General features: G+C 37.4%; 2 protein-coding genes across 7 annotated transcripts in view; both read right to left on the bottom strand.

Annotated features, from left to right (window-relative positions):
- The window catches only part of LOC109398858 (ankyrin-1), a 193,405-nt gene extending 174,851 nt beyond the window's left edge, over positions 1-18,554 (bottom strand). For all 6 annotated transcript variants that reach the window (XR_009996024.1, XM_062844568.1, XM_062844566.1 and 3 more), the window contains exon 1: positions 16,708-18,554. The gene's annotated coding sequence lies outside the window, so the exon portion shown is untranslated. The remainder of the gene's footprint in view (positions 1-16,707) is intronic.
- Positions 1-21,095, bottom strand: part of LOC134284947 (melanoma-associated antigen E1-like) — a 169,491-nt gene extending 148,396 nt beyond the window's left edge. Inside the window, exon 1 of the mRNA XM_062844574.1 lies at positions 18,552-21,095. Within this exon, the coding sequence (XP_062700558.1) occupies positions 20,025-21,095 (1,071 nt within the window). The 3' untranslated portion in view covers positions 18,552-20,024. The remainder of the gene's footprint in view (positions 1-18,551) is intronic.

Below are 21,095 nucleotides of genomic sequence, written 5' to 3'. Positions count from 1 at the left end.
AACATGTAACCGTTTGGTTACAAATTGTAGATTTTTGTTTTGTATTAAATGGACCGTTCACGTTTCTTGAGTAAGAACAGTAGAAATACCACAGTATTTAGTGATAGGGTCCCGTACCGATGTGAATTCGTTGTTTACTGATGCAACATGGCGGATGAGATGAGTGGCAGCGAGATTGCTTACAATGACGGAATGTGGGAAAATTAAGAATTAGACGGCCATTGCCAAAACTTGTCTCTAATCTGTATCAGGCGTCCGTGTGCATAAGACGTGAGATTCTAACAGTGCAGTGGTTAAAATTCGGTGAACAAAGACCCCCCCCCCTTTTCTAGCAGGAGCTAGGGTTTTATTTCTGGGGATAATACCGTTCAGGACCTCTTTTGTTGGACCTAAAATAGGTCTCCATTGTCCAGCACACGGATCGGCCCGCGGAACCGGGAACGGTTCCCGCGCCTAACCCGTAAAGGAGCCACACCGTCCTTCCGGACGGATTCACGGGACGTAGGCCCTAATCGTAAAGGAGCATTTCCCTCTCGGCTGTCCAAGGTGGTTAGTCCACGGCCGGCCGATTGCGTCCACGAGGAAAGACGCCTGCATCCCCCCTCCCAGCAACGCCCGCTGGTCCCGTCGGCCGAGTACCGGCCTCATTGGCGTATCTAGGATTTTTTCCTAGGGGGTGCCCAGGGGGTGCCAGTTTTATTGATTTTTCAGTCACTAAAGCCGATTCATCTGACTTGTAAAATTTTGGAAAACAGCCACTAGATAAATGTGAAATATTTAAAATGTCAATTGGACTAATGTTGTACTTTTGAGAGGTGAAAGTCTCTTAAATAAAGACAAATCAATGAATCAATATTTTTGAGATTTTAAAACTCAGTACATCTTGGAAACTACTAAATCTTCACAAAATCAAGGCAATACAGGAGATTTGTATTTTTGTTAAAAACTTAACGTTCACCACAACAACCTCTGAATTTTATTGCGTGCAAACAATCACTTGTATGCAAAAATAACTTCCCAGAACAATAATTATTAACATTTATAGTGACATTATTTTTGTTTTATAAGTTAAACACTACATCATCATTAAAATATTTTCACAGAGCAATTGTGAGTATGATTCTTAAAAACTACCAAGTATTCACAAACTATGTAAAACACAAGCAATTTATAGTTCCTCCGATAATTTACCCGACAATTTATTTGGAAAATGTTTTGAAACTTGTTATACAATTTAGATTCCTTTTGGAAATCCCTCAGTAATTCCCTTTGTATAAGTAATTTCTTCGACAGCATCATTGGATCCTCTTCGGACGTTTGAAACTTGTCTACACATCTTTAAAAAAAAAATCATGGTAATTACAAAAAAAAAACTTCTTAAACAATTCGATTAGGAATTTAAGTGGCTTATTTTTAAATTTCATAGGCAAATCCTTCGGATGTTTTTTCATCGCCAATCGCTTTTCTTTTAATTATGTCAGCAATTATATTGGAATTTCATTTAGGTTCTCCAGCATTTCCTCTAGCAATTTCTTTGGGAATTCTTTCAGTAGTGTGTTTTGTTATTTATTCGACAATGATTCTGGAAACTTCCTCGAAAATTTCTTAGGAAATGTCTTCATCAACTCTTTCTGTATTTTTTCTGGATTATTGTCGATACTATTTTTTTTAATTTCTGTACCTTTGTCATTTCATATTCCTTTGAAAATTTCTTTAAAACTCCTTCGGTAATTATTTTATAATTCTTTAATTTCTTTGAAATTTATTAAACATATTCTTCGAGATTTCTTTAGTAATAAATTAACAAATTCCTGTAACAGTTTCTTTCGAAATATCTTCGGTAATTCCGATGGAACTTGCTTCGGATATTACTCTTCCGGCAAAATTTTTGAAGACTTTTTTTAAATTAGTACTTTGGGATGTTTTTCTGTAATTTCTTGGTAAACTCCCCCGATAAATTTCTTAGAATTTTCCATCGGGAGTTTCTTTACACAAAAAAATCTTCAGCATTTCTTTCGAAGATTTCTTTGGAAATTGTAAAATAAGCAAATTCGTTTTATTCTTCTCATAATTTATCCAATAATTTATTTAAGAATTTTCCTCGCATGGCCTTTGGAAAACAGTTCCTCAGGAAACTCCTCATGTAATTCTTTGGGAATTCCTTCCAAAAGTCCTGCGTATTATTTGGAAATCCCTTCGTAAATTTCTTTGTGAATACTTTTAATGGAAATTTCTTCGGCAACTGTTACATAACATGTTATATCATTTTTTTTTCGGGATAGGATGTGACCAACTTCTTCGAAAATCTTTTATAAATTCATCAGGATTTTTTTGGATTGTATATATTTTTTTTATAATTTCATCAGGAATTCCTTTGGTAATTTTTACAGGAGTTTCTGTGCATACCCCATTGGAAACTATTATTAAGGGAAAAGCTCCTTTGAATGATTTCCATTGGAAACAAAGTAGGTAATTTTTATTGAAATTAATCTAGAAATTCATTTGAAAATTTTAAGGATGTTTTTTGAGAACTTCTTTGAGGTTTCCTTTGAGAATTTCTTCGAGAATTCCTTTGTAAATCGATGGAGAAATTTCATTTATGAATTTCTTCAGATAATCTTTTGAAAATTACAATTCTTTTGTGAATTCCTTTAGTTCAATTGAGATTTTTTGAATTTCCAAAGGAGTAATCTGAAAAAAATCCAAAAGAATTGTCTGAGAATATTTGCAAAGGAATGCACGAAGAAATTCACAGTGCAGGAAGAACTCCAGATGAATATGCTAAAATAATTGTTGAAAAATCCCTAAAGTAACTATCTGAGGATTTTTTTCAATTAATGGCCTGAAGAATTTCCAGAGAAATGGCCAAACAAGCTTCCTATTAAAGTTTTGAAGAAGATAAGAAGAATATATCCTTAAAGCAAATATTGATGGAATTTCCAAAGGAAGTTCTGAATACCGAAGTTATTCACAAAGGGATCGTTATAGGAAACCTCGATAATATAACCAAATTTTCCAACGAAACTTTCGAATGAATTTCAAAAGGAAAACAGGCAAAATCCAAAAGGAAAATCCGGCAAAATTTATAAACAAATTGCTAAAGCAGGGAATTTGCAAAAAAAATGCCAATTCATTTTGCAAATTGCAATAGGAAATTCCGAAGAATTTCAGGGGAGTCATCGTTGAAGTTACGAAACAAATTTCCAATGAAATCGCTGATCAAATTTCAATAAAACTATCACAGAAAAATATCAAGCAAGACGAAAGATTTCTAAAAACTGCCTAACAAATATCGAATGAATGAACACAGACACTCTCAAATTAAATGAAGGAGGTTTAAATTTCCGTTTTAGAAAATCCGAAAATATTTCTCAGAAAATATTTGCAAAATTTCCCAAAAGAATTCACGAGTCATTTTCGAAAACATTACAAAGCAATTTTCAAAAAATGTTCACAGGAATAATTAAAACAACTCTCAAATAAATTTCTGACAAAGTTTTTAAGTTTTACTGAAGGAAACACCGAATGAATTCTCAAAGAAGTTTACAATGGTTAAAACATTTACTCACCCTATATCCAAAGAAATGCGGAGTTTGATTTAAAAAAAAAAACAAAATATTGAGATGAACGTTCATCACCATCATTGATGAACCATCATTCCTCTTCTTCTTTATGGCACGACGTCCCCACTGGGACTTGGCCTGCCTCGCTTCAACTTAGTGTTCTTTGAGCACTTCCACAGTTATTAATTGAAGAGCTTTCTTTGCCTGCCATTGCATGAATTTGTATATTGTGAGGCAAGTACAATGATACACTATGCCCAGGGAGTCGAGAAAATTTCTCCGACCGGAACGGGAATCGAACTCGCCGTCTCCGGATTGGCGATCCATAGCTTTAACCACTAGGCTAACTGGAGACCCCACTATGGACCATCATATATCTTGTTTCGTATTCTGTAAATAACACCATTTTATCTGTATTACGACAATCGAGTAATGTCTAGTTTAAACCAAAGATATAACGTTTCTGTACTATACGTAATTCTGTGACTTTTTTCAGTTTCTGTGATTCATAATTCTCATAATTGTTCTGGAAATTTTATGTATGTGTGCAACTAATAAAACAAAAAGGTTATCGCTATCAACGTTGTGTTGGATCCGACAATACTAACTTCTGAATAAACGTCGTTTTTACTAATATTTTGTTGTTCCCAGAGTCCACACTTCTTACAACTGCTTTGGAAAAGTGTTTTTATGGACCTTCAAATATTTTCAAGCAATAAACAATGGGGTTTTCGGTATAAATGTTGAGTTCGAACCGAAAATATAAAAATATTTTTTTAAAACAACAAAATCTTTATTAATTTACTTGTGCTCTAAAGAAATAACTTAAATGTAACAAAATATCGGAGTTGATTCAATTTACATTGAGTTGGAAAATACGAATTTGCTGTATTGTGTGTAGTTTTATGAATATTTTTGCAGTTTTCAGAGTTCATACTTCTAGCAACTATTATGGAAAATTGTTCACATGATTGTTTTCAAGCTATAAAACAATTGGGGGTCGCGATATGTCAAGTTCAAGCTAAAATTGCACATTTCCTGTATTATACGCGATTTTGTGAATATTTTATAGTCTTTGAATAGACCATCTCCATCCCAAGTAACATATTGATGATCAATTAGTCTTAAGTAGAGGTTTTGAGAACCGTCATAAAACCATGGCCTTAAGTACCTCTTCTAGTTTATTTGACTACCGTCGATGGGGGTGACAAGACAATGGGTCTGGGGGGTGGGATTGGGTCAAAACAGAGAAACATAAAATTTGAAATAGCTCATCAACTATCGTTAATTTATATTTGAAACTTTATATTATTTCAAAAAGGAGATGTTTTTACACGTCATGATGCAGATTAAGATGTTTTGCAATAATCGTTTTTTGTTAAATTTGAGGCTAAACTTATATGACGAAACTACTTGTAAATCACTCTGAAAAATTTTCTCCTTCGTTATGTTTAACACAAGTACCTAACCATAAATTTTCTTATAAGTGGATAGCTGTAGGTATTACCTGGTTGATTTAATGAAAAAAGCGGGCTGTCATTGCTCTTTTTGTTTTAAAAACTCAATATTTTCGACCCTATGTCTAAATATTAAGAATGGTGGTGAGATTGGGTCAAGCAAGTTATCGAGTGCACATAACCTTAACTAAAAACTCAACTTGTTATCCAGTCCCCATTTGACGTTAGAGTGGTGCCATGTTCACCGTATCTTCATAAAAGCACGCTTTCTTTCGAAAATATGTCGAGAAGTGTCAAACGAGTGTATTAATACGTCTAAATCGCCTAAAATCATTTATAACAATACACCCTTGTGTTTGGACAGCTCCTCTAATCATCAGCTAATCTTTAGTGTACTGCAATATCGTAAGCTCACAAAATAGACTTCACATAATATTTGAACGACCCTCTATCTTGAGATGGAGTGATTTGTTTTAGCAATATAGAGGCCAATGATCATGTACATAAGAGTTTATAACGGAAGGTTTGGTTAAACATTTCTTATGCAGTATACTAAAACTATCACGTTTTTTTTACAATCAATATTTCAATGCGCCCTCCCTCATTGTAATCTCCCCTCCTCTCATGGAGGGGATGGCAAAAAATGGTGATACAGTATGCAAACGTTATTTTGTCAAATTTCAACCATTTTTTCGGTTGTATTAGCCCTTCTAGGTGGATTAATCATCTTTTAAAATTACCTAAGTTTTTATTCGTCATGATTACATTATGTTTTAAGTAGGTTTACTAGATATGATTATTAAAATTGACTTATATTCTTAGATAGGTGATTTCGAATACTTTGACCCATTCTCACCCCCTCTAAGGGATGAGATTGGGTCAATTTTCAATCATTTGTAGTTTAGTAGGCAATTCATATAACGTGATGCTTTCTTGCTAAACTATCATTACCACATAGGAGAGTATACATACCAAATAGAAAGTTATTCCGACTTCAATTGCATTTGTTATTTAACAAACAATCTTTGAGTATCCTTTTTTGATCCATTCTCACCCCCAACGACGGTACCCTATAAATTATAAATTTGTATGAGTGACACATAACGTCGGAAATAACCCCCACAACAATTTAAGAAATTTACTAAACAGCTTCATTTGCTGCGTAAATTACTGATTTTCTGCTATTTGAAATGTTTCATGAAATTGCGAATGAAATAATTAAAGACTGCCTTGGTAATCGCGACGTTTAATCATGACAATATTCAATCTGTTGTTTACGCTGATTAGTGAATCCCCTTATCGTGTTGTAAAGTACTTGCTAAGCGTTTTTTTTTTTTTATTTTCAAAAATATCGTTTTGGTCAGATATATTTTGTAAACATTCCATATTCACCATTCCATATATAGCATATAGGTTACAAAATTATGCATATAGCCAACACATGTTACATATGTGTTAATTACCCCGAAATCATAACTGTAACGATTGATTATTTAAAATTAAAATTTTATTGTGGATCATACACCACACTTCTTTTCTCCAAAAGATATTGTTTCACTCATCGTTGCTCTAAACAAAATAAGTCTCTTGATTGTTCTTACTGTTGAAGTATCAAAAAGTAAATTTGGTAAAGGAGTAATCGCGGGAGTAGCTTAAATTTTGTCAAATACGCCATTAATAAATATTTGAATTATCGTGTGGAGTTTTCAATTTTGGATGGATGTCGAGGAAAAATTCTAGGGGGTGCCAGGCACCCCTGGAACCCCCCCTAGCTACGCCAATGACCGGCCTAGACACCGCCCCCCTTGCCATGCACCATCAACGCAGCGGTATGTACCGGAACAAGCATTAGAATAAGTTACACTTTAACAAATTAACACAGATTTATTACACAGAACAATACGCACACGCCACAAAGTAGGATCATTGATAAATTATGTGAGTAATGTGAAGGATCTGTGTTGTGTAGTTTTTGTATCGCGAAAAGCCCTTGATTACCCAGTAGCTAGCCGACCCTGGGATTGCCGGAGTCTTTTGTGTCCTGAGTCGGCCTGGCACTGACAATGACAAGTTGTCGATTAGTTTCAAACAGTTGACAAGAAAATAGCCACAGACAATATCTGGGACAACCAGTAGTGTAATGGAATCGGTTCCAGGTGTCCGCCGGAAGTGGTCAAACGTAAAATTAAACCGGCACATCAAATAGTGGAATTATGAAATTGAACAAAACCAATGTGAGCGATAAATCAAATCTCAAATCGTTGCTTTTATGATAGCCTGGTAAATGTTGGGAACCGCCAGTCGGGGTGACATTCGCTCAAAATACTAACATTTATTAGAGTAATTATCGAAAAGTGGATAGTATTTGGTAAATATAACTGGTGTTGACCATCCGCTGTAGAAAAAAGTCACATTTAGCTGATTTTCCATTAAGACTGTGAGTGTCATGTTTGATGATACTGAAGATGTTTTTCAACACATTATTATAATATAAAATTAAATATAGAATATGTTGTGACGAGTTTTTGTGAAACTGGCAACAGTGATCGATAGAGGGAATCAGTTGAGTGAAGAGTTTAGAGTGAAAAGATCGAGAAGACGTTTCCTTAGGAGAGCGTGAATCAGGCACCAAACTGTAAATATTTTATTATTTGTAAATATCTTTAATCTAAATAAAGCGAATTTCAGCATTGAAGCTGCTATGAAGAATAAAGCTGCTCTCAATATTTGTGTGTACGCGCTAAAGGCAGAACGTCCGAACAGAATATGTTCTCAACAAACATCGTAAATACTTGATTGTTGCTAGCAGGAGAATCATAATTTTCCATACGCAAATAAATCTGACAACTATCGTGTACTACCAAGTAATGGCGAGAAGAAAGGTTTTTGTTTTTTTCTGTGCTTTGTGTAAAAAATCAAACAAACTTTCTGACTTGCAACATGGTGGCTTCTTGTCACAGTACCGTCACGATGTTTCGGAACACTATTTTCAATAATGTTACATTGCACAGTGGTCCACGAACCAGATTTACGAGGAAAGATGCATGCAGCGCCTTCAAATGATTTTTTAGACAAACATGGTCTTCTACAAAGTTGTCCCTTATAATAAGGCCCTCTTTTTAATATACATGAAAATTGGGGTGGCCCATATTTTCAAAGAAATTGGTCACCAAACTTTTTTATTTGCAAGAATAACTGACCGATCTAGAGGTATTTTTCTGAATAAGCTTAGGGTGGTTCAAGAAAAACCGGTTTTCTGGCGTTAACTTTTTCAGTTTCGATTTTTCATCAAAGTCGCCCAAGAAACACTTGTACAGCTTTTGAAGACGCGTCGTTTCGTGCGCTGAGATGATCTTTATCTCTTTTGGTTCGAAAGTTATAGGTATTTTTCTTAAAAAAACATAGTTTTTTAAAAAGGTGTTTTGGCGGGTTGGGGCAAAAATAAATAATATCTTTTGCCCGAATTCTAAAGAAGAAATGTTGTTATAAAACATATCAGAAAATTAGAGGGGTGTTATTTTTGTAACTCAAGAGAAAAATACTTGAAAAGTGCCTATTTTTTCTAGAAAATCATCATTATCTTTTGAACGGCATGACGTAGCAACATTCTCAGCGCACGAAAATGTGCGTTTTTGGAAGCTCTAAAAAAGTTCTTAAGCAACTTTGACGAGAAATTTGAAACAAAAAAGATAAAGCAATAAAACGGTTTGTTCTAGCGTCACCCTATGAAAACTATGGGAAAATGCTCCAAATTTGGTCAAAACAGTTTAAACCCTTTATCTTTTGTGCTTCAAATTTCTCATCAAAGTTGTCTAAGAACCACTTTTAGAGCTTTAAAAAATGCACATTTTCGTACGCTATTGCTATGTCATTCCGTTCAAAAGATATTGTTGATTTTCTAGAAAAAAATAGGCACTTTTAAAATATGTTTTACTTGAGTTACAAAAATAACACCCCTCTATTTTTTATATGTTTTATAACAACATTTCTTCTTTTGAATGCGGGCAAAAGATATTTTTTATGTTTGCCCCAACCCGTCATAACACCTTTTTAAAAAACTATGATTTATTTAGTAAAATACCTGTAACTTTTGAACCAAAAAAGATAAAGATCATCTCAGCGCACGAAACGACGCGTCTTCAAAAGCTGTACAAGTATTTCTTGGGCGACTTTGATGAAAAATCGAAACTGAAAAAGTTAACGCCAGAAAACTGGTTTTTCTTGAACCACCCTAAGCTTATTCAGAAAAATACCTCTAGATCGGTCAATTTTAAAGCTACATAAAAAGTTTACGAAGAATGTATACAGTTATTCTTGCAAATAAAAAAGTTTGCTTACCCTAATTTTCATGTATATTGAAAAGAGGGCCTTATTTTTAGGAACAACTTTGTAGAAGACCATATTTGTCTAAAAAATCATTTGAAGGCGCTGCATGCATCTTGCATGCAAGGACTGTAGAATTTGTATTCGTTATCAATTTGCAAATTATATAATTTTATTTAATGTTTAAACTGTTTCAGATGTATAATTATTGGGGTAACATCCGTTGATGAACAGCATTTATACAGCAACCAGGCTGTATACAAAAAATGGTAATGTGAAACTTTTAAGCAGGCAGTGTTATTTTTCTGACCTGATAAGGAAGAACTCAAACTATTCGAAATACTTTTAAATGACAACTGTTGTACATCTAAATAACATGTTTGTCGAATGGCACTTCAATTGATTGAAATACATTGGAAAAACATCATAGTAACGTATTTCAAACATTCATTTCCAATGTTGCACACAGCGATGTGAAGTTTGGTTTTGGTTAACTTGTTTTGAACATTGGTACAACAATAACAAAGTTGAAGTTGATTTGTTGATTGATTTGTCTTTATTAAAGAGACTTTCAGCCCTTGGCTGGTTCGTCTCTACTAAAGTTGAAGTGTTATTTCGGGAGCTAATATGAATAAATTGTTGTAGAATGATCCGCAGCATAAAAAAGTGGTAAAACTGTGCTTGTAAGCGAGATTCAGCCGACACGTAAGTACTCACAGTGATGATAAGGTGACAAAAGCCATTTAAGCGAAGTTAAATGGTGGCTTCCATCTTTCGAGCCATGGCAACAGTGGCATATGCCAAGTTTTATTTAGAGAATATACCCGTTTAGCATGGGTACTCGTAACGGGATTAACAAGTGCAAAGCATACAAAAAAGTGCGGGTGCTATTTTAATTTGCCTTGTATTTTCAAGCGCAAGAAAGTTTCTTAAATAATGGTCAAATGCGTGACAAAATAGCGAACTGATAAATTAACGTAAAAATAACGTATTAGTAACATGTTTGGGTCCAAAGGTTATAACTATGTGTTGCTAATGTTTTACATATCTTATTTAGTTGAAGTAAGATGATGGTTCAACAATCTTGTGTAATCAACGTAAAATTTACGTTACTCTAGCTTGTAGTGAAGATGATAAGATTTTTCAGTAGCTTGTTATTGCCAAACATAGTTAAAACATGATTTCAACACAAGATGTGTACAGATACAGATATAGTACTCTACTACAACATCTCATTCAAATTCCATTTTCAAAGATGTTTTCTGTGTTACTTGGGGGGTTGCTATCCGACATCCTGATGACGTGACCCGCCCACCGTAGCCTCCCGATTTTCGCGGTATGGACGATGGTTGGTTCTCTTAGCAGCTGATGCAGCTCGTGGTTCATTCGCCTTCTCCAAGTCCCGTCTTCCATCTGCACTCCGCCGTAGATGGTACGCAACACCTTCCGTTCGAAAACTCCAAAGGCGCGTTGGTCCGCTGCACGTAGAGTCCATGTTTCGTGCCCATAGAGGACGACCGGTCTAATCAGCGTTTTGTAGATGGTTAACTTTGTGTTACGGCGAACTTTTTTCGATCGTAGAGTTCTGCGGAGTCCAAAGTAAGAACGATTTCCTGCCACAATGCGCCTCTGAATTTCTCTGCCGGTGTCGTTGTCGGCGGTCACCAGTGAGCCCAAGTACACGAATTCTTCAACCGCCTCGATTTCATCACCGTCGATATAAATTCGCGGTGGCGGGCGCGCTGATTCCTTCCTGGAGCCCTTTGCCATCATGAACTTTGTCTTCGACACATTAATGATCAATCCGATTCGCCTGGCTTCACTCTTTAGTCGGATGTACGTTTCTGCCATCGTCTCAAATTTACGAGCAATAATATCAATATCATCAGCGAAACCAAGCAGCTGAACGGACTTCGTAAAAATCGTCCCACTCGTGTTTATCCCCGCTCTTCTTATTACACCCTCCAAAGCAATGTTGAACAGCAAGCACGAAAGACCATCACCTTGCCGTAACCCTCTGCGAGATTCGAAGGGACTCGAGAGTGTCCCTGATACTCGAACTACGCACATCACTCGATCCATCGTCGCCTTGATCAACCGTATCAGTTTATCCGGGAATCCGTATTCGTGCATAATCTGCCATAGCTGTTCTCGATCGATTGTATCATACGCCGATTTGAAATCGATGAACAAGTGATGTGTGGGCACGTTGTATTCGCGGCATTTCTGCAACACCTGGCGGATGGCGAACATCTGGTCCGTTGTAGCGCGTTCACCCATAAATCCAGCCTGATATTGCCCCACGAACTCTCTTGCAATCGGTGATAGACGGCGGCACAAAATTTGAGAGAGTATCTTGTAGGCAGTGCTCAGTAGTGTGATCGCGCGGTAATTCCCGCAATCCAACTTGTCGCCCTTTTTGTAGATGGGACACACGAAACCTTCCATCCATTCCTCCGGTAATACTTCCTCCTCCCAAATCTTGGTAATGACCCAGTGTAGTGCTCTCACCAGTGCTTCTCCACCGTATTTTAGAAGCTCGCTTGGTAGTTGATCTGCCCCAGCGGCTTTGTTGTTTTTCAACCGGCCAACCTCCTCCTCAATCTCTTGGAGGTCAGGGGCCGGAAGTGTTTCGTCCTGTACACATACTCCTAAATCTGTTACCACGCCACCTTCGGTACTTGCAACGTCGCCATTGAGGTGCTCATCGTAATGCTGCCGCCACCTATCGACCACCTCACGCTCGCTCGTGAGAATATTCCCGTGGTTATCTCGGCACATGTCGGCTTGTGGCACAAAGCCTCTGCGCGAGCGGTTCAGCTTCTCGTAGAACTTTCGTGTTTCCTTAGCGCGGTACAGCTCTTCCATCGCTTCGCGATCTCGTTCTTCCTGCTGGCGCTTCTTCATCCGGAAGACTGAGTTATGCCTGTTCCGCGCCTGTCTGTAACGTGCCTCATTCGCTCTCGTACGGTGTTGCAGCACTCTCGCCCATGCTACATTCTTCTCGTTTTTCAACTGTTCACATTCGCCGTCGTACCAGTCGTTGATAGTGCCTTTCTCGTCGTATATGTTCTCACGATCTTTCCGTCGACGTAAGTCCTGAATCCTGATATTTCTTAGAAATGCAAGCATTTTATCAAAGCCGTCAGGGGCTGTCCATAAACCACGTGGTCATGAGGGGGGGGGTTCGACCGATGACCATTTTGTATGGGCCAAAATTGACTTAAAACTTATTGGTGGACCATAGTCCGACGTTATGTTCAACGTATAAGCAGAGCTGAATAATATCAGATGTCTCGGTTGACTGCTTGAGCATCTTCGCTAATACTGGAGGCTGAACAATATCAAGACGTTACTAACAAGCTAAGATATAACTTTTTACAAAATCACTATTTGATATGTCGCATGCATGGGTTTGGTTAACTTTTATACTTGGCCACTTCCGGCGGGACATTTGGAACCGGTTCCGTAACACTACCGGTTCCGATATGGTCTGAGAATGTTCTCCTGCTTACTGTTCATCACGTTATCGAAAAAGCCGCGGTTTGCAGTTTGTCGTATGCATGGTTTTAGTTCACTTTTATGTTTGGCCACTTCTGACGGGGCACCCGGAACCGGTTCCGGGACACTACCGGTTCAGATATGGTCTGAGACTATTCAAATGCTTACCATTCATCAAATTATCGAAAATCCCCTTCCTGAGGTACCGGTCCGTATCACTTAAATGGCCAAAACTCCGGAACGGCAGGACCGATCCAAACCATTTTCAATAGGAAACAATGGGACCAGAATCCGCGTCGAAGGAACCGTCGGTCATTAAAATTGGATGAGGTTTAGTTCAAAAAAGTGATGTGAGTTTTTTTGTCCACATACACACACACATACACACACAGAGACATCACCTCAACTCGTCGAGCTGAGTTGATTGGTATATGTGACTCGACCCTCCATGCCTTCTATCAAAAAGTCATTTTTGGAGTGAACATATAGCCTTTCCAGTACACTTGGTGTACGAGAAAGTCAAAATATTAAAATGATTAGAACTTTTTGAAAAGTTTTCAATAAATTGTAACTTTTTTTCCCTTTGGACATATTTTAGTCGAGTCCAACGGTACATGAAGACCAATACATTAGTTCAAAACTTTCAAAATTTAATTTATTTCGGTTCGCTTAATCCTAAGGTACAGTTACTTGATAAATGAAAGTCAAATAAAAATAGATATTCTACTAGAAAAGCTCTAATTACGTGTAGTTTTAATCAATCAAGCCCAAATTTGTACCAATTATATCTATTATATCTATGAGGAACAAGTAATCAAAATTTGAATGGTTCTAGTGGACTTCATAAAAGGGCTTAAAGTTAATGGTCCATTTTTTTTTTAATTTCGCCACTTGGAAGCGCTAGTTACACATTTGCAAAATTATGCAAATGAATGAATTTTTTTGTAAAGTAATCAAAAAGCTGTATTTTTTTTTTCTTTGAGCGTATTTAAGTCAAGTCAAAGGTTTTCGAAGAGTTATGTTTTAGTCATAAATGTGCAAAATTTCATTTCATTTGATTCACTTAAGGCGAAACTGGAAGCATTTTCTCATTTTTTCGGTTTTTGATTTTTTATTAAATAACGAAGCAATATTTTTAAAATCGGTTTTCGTGCACATGTAGAGTATGGATCAAGGTATCTTCTGATTTTTTTTGAGGTGGAAAATGTTTTCCATTTTTGCAGAAACCATTTTTATGTGAAATTTTGTTCAACAATTGTTCCTGCAAAAACGAAAAACATTTTCCACTACAAAAAAAATCAGAAGATACCTTGATCTATACTCTACATGTGCACGAAACCCGGTTTTAAAAATATTGCTTCGTTATTTAATATAAAATCAAAAACCAAAAAGTGAGGAAATGCTTCCAGTTTCGCCTTAATCATGGGATATAGAAGTTTAACGAAGAACACTCAAATATGAAACATTTTACTGGAGTCGCTCTAACTTCATGTAAAACTATTCAATCGAGCTCAAATTTGTATCATTTATAGCTAATTAGTTGTGCAATTAGCAGATAAAATTTGAGAATTTTTCCTGCACTTTATAAAAAGTTACAGCTTGCTGAATATTTTCGAGATAATAAGTAAAAGTTTCATGCTTCTACTAATTTGCATCTAACGCCGTCTACTGGCAGAACCAATCAGCTAATCAACTAAAAGGCCTCAATAAACCAAAAAACTTTGCCAAATACACCGAATATTTAAGTGATATTATATTATATTATATTATATGGACATAACTGGATATTAGGGAGTTAAGCGATTTTTCGAACAAAGAAGATGACACGCGATGTTATGGGAGCTCGCTTTGCTTGTAGTAGTGACATGTTTTGCGCCAGACATGAACCTCACGCACACGAAGTATGTATCTTCTTCCCAAACTCTATCAGACTCTCATTGGTTGACATTTATTAGGAGAGAATGGGACAAGGATTTTTCAGGAGTTTTCGAAGAAATCTACTTAAAAAAATAAACATACAGGGTGTGGCAGGAAAAAATGCAAACATTCCTTAGGCGCTATCAAACGCTTAAAATTATGGGATATATATGACTATTTTCTCATGACAGTGAATCAGTTAATGTCTATGTTCTTGCACTACAAAATAAAAATGAATTTATTTAATTTTCAACATGTGATAATGTAAGCCCAAAACGTGAGTAGGGTGGATGTACCAAATATGGCACTACTAAGGAAAACTATTTGTACAAAAATAACAAGAAGACCAGCGAATGTCATCAGTATGTTAAAAGGTAGCTAAGTTCCCACACTCAGAGATGTCCATATCCTCAGTGTGGGAAAGAGAAATAGAAAATACACCACTCACGCTGTGCATCTGAACAGGAGCCCTACTCTTATATGTGGATCCACCACTGCGATTCGGATGCGCGCAAGCTTGGTGGGTAGAAATAAATCAGGCCAAACATTTCAATAGGTCCTATCTGCATTTGAGAGGCTCTCTTTGTTCACTTTCTCTTTCAATTATTGCAATGTGATGGTACACTTTTCAACTACTTTTGCAGTACAAATCAAAAGACGATTGTTTCGACCATCGTTCTATGCAAGGAGACAATCATATTTCAAATAAACAGCTAAGATATTAACGAAAGAGAGGGAATCCAAAGAGAGCCTCTCTTCTGCAGATAGGACCTTTAGATATGTTTGGCCTGAAATCTCTTAGCTCCCTGAGCACTAGGCCACACAACAGTGCGGTGAGAGCGATTTAAAATTCTCTTCGGTGAAAGTGTAAAAAATCACCCGGGTGCGCGCTCCAGTGAGGTTTTTGCGCCAGAGTGCGCGCTGCGGTGAAACGCCGGAGAGTTCTCGCCCCGGCGACACCATGGTGATAATTCGGTGACTGCTGGGTGAAAACACGGGAGAGCGCCGGAGAGCGATGCGCGCGAAAGAGTGAGTCACACTCGATCCAAGGCGGACGAGCAAGAGCACGCACTAGCGCTTGGTCTACCTACCACCCAAAACAAGAGAAACTGGCTTCTTGGTGTGGTGAAAAATGTTCCTATCCCCAGTGTGGTCGATAAACTGACGCCGCAGTGAATCGCTACGGTGAAATGCCATCTCTGCCCACACTTTACATGAAAAATATAGAAACGGAGCCAAAACTACTTTTAGTATTTATTACAGCGTGTGCCAATGATAGGAACCCTGTACCAATTATGGTTACATTTTTTAACTTCGGTTCCTTTTCGCACTATTTGCATGCATTCCTTACGGGATTAGCCATAACTGGTACACTATGGCGAAAAAGGGTGCAAGGAAGCCGAAATTTTAAGGAAAATGATTTATTTCTACCATAATTTGAGCAAAATATTAAGTTTAAATGAGTGCAACCATCTTTTGTGAACGTGATCTGTTCACAAATTTTTCCTTGTTGGTTTACACCGTTAAAGGGTGAAAATCAACTATGGCGAATGATTGGTACTATAACCATAATTGGAGCACTTACCCTATCCATAAACTGCACGCCCAATGATCCCAAGACAAAATGGCTAAAACTGTAGAAATAATAACTTCAATTCGACGAAAAACCAGGCCATACTCATCCATAGCAATGCAGTTTCACATACAAGATGAAATAAGCACATATAAATGATGATATTGAAGAGAAAAAAAGAAAAATGTTTTATCAGATGTGAAATTTAGCGACCTGTGTACCTACTTATCAGTGGTTGGAAAATTTCGATTGTCTTCTGCTTCAGATGCCGTCTTGTAAATGTTATTGACCAAAATGGGGAAAAAAATTGAATATCCTTTCACAAATTTAGCCTGTTAGAAATCATGGAACGTTGAAACATAGATTGGTTAACGTCAAATGGACGAAAATGAGTTTTGAAATTGAAAACACTCGCGTTTTTTCCTGTCGCATACTGTACTGCGATGTGACACTTATTTATTCATTTATTTATTTAATAAAACATCATTTTCATTTATAATTAAATCCTATTGTATCTTAAAAAATTGAAATTTTCCAAATTTGTTCAATACATACGCATTGCTTAACCTAATGTTTCTAATCCACTCGATGATCGTTTAAAACTAATAGATTCCCGAATTATGGTTAATGGTATCGTGCATATTATAAGATATCCAGTTGAGGAATAATCACGATAGGTGTTGGGAAAGATTTGAGTTTGGTGAAACTGGCAACACGGTTCAGTGCCGAAGCAGAAAGTAAACTGTTGTGGTAAGAGGTGGACGTAATGCGAGTGAAGATAGCAAAATGTAAGAGAGTTTTTAGTATTAATTAATTAGTTTGTAGTATAATAAATTATGTATTTCCAGCATTGAAGCTGCTCCAACCGAAAGCTGCTTTCAATTTTTGTCTATTCGTGCCGAAGAAAGTCCACCCCGCAACAATAGGCATAATAATAAATGTATGATTCAATGATACAAGTCTTCGAAATGAGATCATTCAATACTTTTAACTTATTATAGTATGAATGATAACGATTCCTTCAATGATTCATAAATAATTTTTAATAATCCACTTTTCACTGATTGATCAACTTTTAATGCTTTTCGAATGCACTTTGACCACATCGTCATTATTTATCGCAATGAAATGGTTTGCCTACGAAAACGTACATTGTGATCCAATTCAAATCCGACAGTCCTTGGCAAAAATATTTCTATCGGGCGATGCCCAAACACAAACACTGAGTTGCTTCCACCGCGGTTTCGTGAATATGTAAATTTCGAAGTGAATATTGTATGCCGCAGACGGTGTGGTGCGGTTAATGCATTCCCATGTGCACCCTTCATCTCTCCGTCATCGTTTATGAATCTGGCATCTGTTTCCACTGGGATTTAACTTAAAATGATCCGTAGAGCAGAATATTCGTTTCACCAAAGATTTATTTTTCCTTCTGAAGGTTCTTCTGATTCGAAGTCTTCCCCGATGGTCTGAGCCACCTGCTTCTCGGCTTTATAACATTATTGAGTTCCAGTCAACCGCGAGCACTGATCCTATTTGGTGTTGTGCGTAAACACCACACGAGAAACTACCAAGTCAGCTCACGGTCAATCTCACGGTTCGATTCCCGATCCTCCAAATAAAAAACGCCGTGAAAACAAACAACGATTCACACAATCTTAGCTAGACTTGACAGTGCCCGCAGGGGTGTGCTATTTTTTTGATCGGTAAGCAGATCTTGTGAAATATTTCAGTTTTGTTTTTATTATTCACCGTATCATATAGCTGATGATAGAGTAATTATAACATGATGCTGCAAAATTTTTGCTCGAGAAATCTGGCGTTTTTTAATGGTAACGATACTTAACAACGCATTCGGTCTATCATCAAAACTCCTAAAATTATAACTGCTATCATCAAAATGATTTGTCTTATCATCGATTTATAATCCAGTTTATGATAGCACGAATAATAATCAAATCATACGCTGTACAATTGATGTATGATACCCTTTTATACGGGAGTGATATCTGAATTGACTTCCATTGCAGCTTAAAAAATATACTTGACAGGAGGTTTGCGGAATCAATGCGTTGGAATGCATTAGCAATGACTTGTTTAAAAGCATCCACAGGTAATTGTTTGTCATGCGGTTAATGAACCGAATAATAGACGTATTTACTATTAAAGTTTCCGAGAGATGGCTACATCAATTGTGACTGACTACAGATACACTACCCGCCATAAACATGGGATCACATATTGTCGAGCCGCCACCAAACCGAACTTCGCACAATCAAGTCGCCACGCGACCTAGCTCGCGACGTTTTTCAATCATGTCAATGGTAGTGCGCATCCTTCCCGTTGTTGTCAGCAACACAGCGCACTAGATGCGAAACAGTTGCGACACTTGTGGACACAGAAAATGGCAATTTTTGATTGAATGTCGGTCTTGATTCCAACTGGATAGACAATATTGCAACACTCATACTTAATATTGCAACATCCTAAAACATGATTATTTCAAGTCTTTGAGGCACACATCGCTTATGATCCCACTAATTCTCTTTGAAAATCCTACTCCTATAGGAGTAGGTATACCCAGGTTTACTCAATTTTTCCTCCTTATTTTGGGTGATGCAACACTTTTTGAGCGCTGCAATACTGAGTATTGCAACGTATCCATATTATTGGCGGGTAGTGTAAGTACATCTCTACACGCTCGCGTCAGAATACCCATTTTTTCATTGCTATCTCCATCGCTCTTCAAAAGGCTCCATTTAAAAATACCCATTTATGAGTTGGGCCGCCTTCTTCTTCCAACCTTCCAACTTCCAACTTCTATAAATCCCTCCAGGAATTTCTTCGATAATATTTCTCCAGGAATTCCTTCGGGAATTCCTCCAAGAATTTCTTCAGAAATTCCTTCAGGAATTTTGCCAGGAATTCCTCCAGGAATTTCTTAGGATATTCCTCCATAAATTTCTTCGGAAATCTCTCCAGAAATTTCTTCGATAATGTTTCTCCAGGAATACCTTCGAGAATTCCTCCGGTAATTCCACCAAGAATTTTTTCGGACATTCTTCCAGGAATTGCTTGGGGGATTCCCTACAGTAATTTCTTTGGGGATTCCTCAGGGATTTTCTTCGGGAATTCCTCCATCAATTTCTTCAGGGATTGCTCCGGGGATTCCTCTAGGAATTACTTTAGGGATTCTTCCAGGAGTTCCTTCGGGAATTCCTCCAGTAATTCTTGTACGAGTTCCTCCAGAAATTCTTCAAAAATTCTTAGGAGAAAAATTCCTTCAGAAATTTATTCGGAATTTCCACCACAACTTTTTCCGGATGTTTCTCTAGAAATTCCTCAAGAAATTCTTCCAGAAATTTGATCGGAAATTCTTCATGAAATATCTCAAGAAATTTCTCAGGATATACATCCAGAAATTCCTCCGATAATACCTCCAGATAATACTCTCCAAATTCCTCTAGAAATTTCTCTTGAAATTCACTTCAAATTTCCTCCGGGAATTCCTTCATAAATTCTGCCATGTGTTCCTCAAAAAAGTCCTCGAGAAATACACCCAAAAACTCTTCTGGAAACTGTTCCAGATTTTTTTTTCAGAAATTCTTCCGGGAATTTGTTCTGAAATTCTTCCAGAAATTCCTCCTGAAATATTTCCAGAAATTCATCAGGGAGTTTCTCTAGAAATTCCTACGGAAATTCGTCCAGAAAGTTCTTAAAAAATTTCTCCAGAAATTCTTTTGAGATTCCTCCGAGAATTATGGAGAATGCACACCCCGAAGCAAATCCTGGAGGAATCCCCGAAACAAATCCTGGAGGAATTCCCAAAGCAATTCCTGGAGGAATTCCCGAGATAATTTCTTGTGGAAATCCATAAGAAATTCTAGGAGGAATTTCCAACAAAAATCGTGGAAAAATTCCCGAATAATTTCTTGGAGGAATTCCCGAAGGAAGTCCTGAAGGAATCTTCTTGAAGAAATCTCCGAAGAAATTCCCGAAGAAATTCCTTGAGGAATTTCCGAAAGAATTTCTGGAGGAATCCCCGAAGAAATTCCTGGAGAAATCCCCAAAAGAACTCCTGGAGGAATCTCCAAAGAAATTCTTGGAAGGAGTCCCTGAGGGAATTCCTGGAGGAATCTCCGAAGCAATTCCGGGTAGGATCCCCGAAGAAATTCCTGGAGGAATCCCCGAACAAATTCCTGGAAAAATCCCCGAAAGAATTTCTGGAGGAATCCCCGAAGAAATTCTTGGAGGAGTCCCTGAAGGAATTCCTGGTGGAATCCCCGAAGCAATTCCTGATGGAATTCCCGAAGAAATTCCTGGTGAAATCTCCGACGAAATTCCTGGAGGAATCCCCGGAGGAATTTCGTGACGAATTCCCGAGGAAATTTCTGGAAGTATCCCCGAAGAAATTACTGGAGGAATTCCCGAAGAAATTCCTGAAGAAATCCCCGAAGAAATTCTTGGAGGAATCCTCGAAGCAATTTCTGGTGGAATCCCCGAATGCATTTCTGGAGGAATCCTCAAAGAAATTCCTAGAGGATAATCCGAAAGAATTCCTGGAGGAATTTCCGAGGAAATTCCTATAAGTATACCCGAAGAAATCCCTGGAGAAATCCCCGAAAGAATTTCTGGAGGAATCCCCGAAGAAATTCTTGGAGGAGTCCCTGACAGAATTCCTGGAGGAATACCCGAAGCAATTCCTGTTGGAATTCCCGAAGAAATTCCTGGTGAAATCTCCGAAGAAATTCCCTGATGCAT

Source organism: Aedes albopictus, chromosome 1, assembly GCF_035046485.1.
Source record: "Aedes albopictus strain Foshan chromosome 1, AalbF5, whole genome shotgun sequence".
Lineage (NCBI taxonomy): Eukaryota > Metazoa > Arthropoda > Insecta > Diptera > Culicidae > Aedes > Aedes albopictus.
The sequence above is the reverse complement of the archived record's forward strand: the minus strand, read 5'-3'. Positions and strand labels throughout refer to the sequence as shown.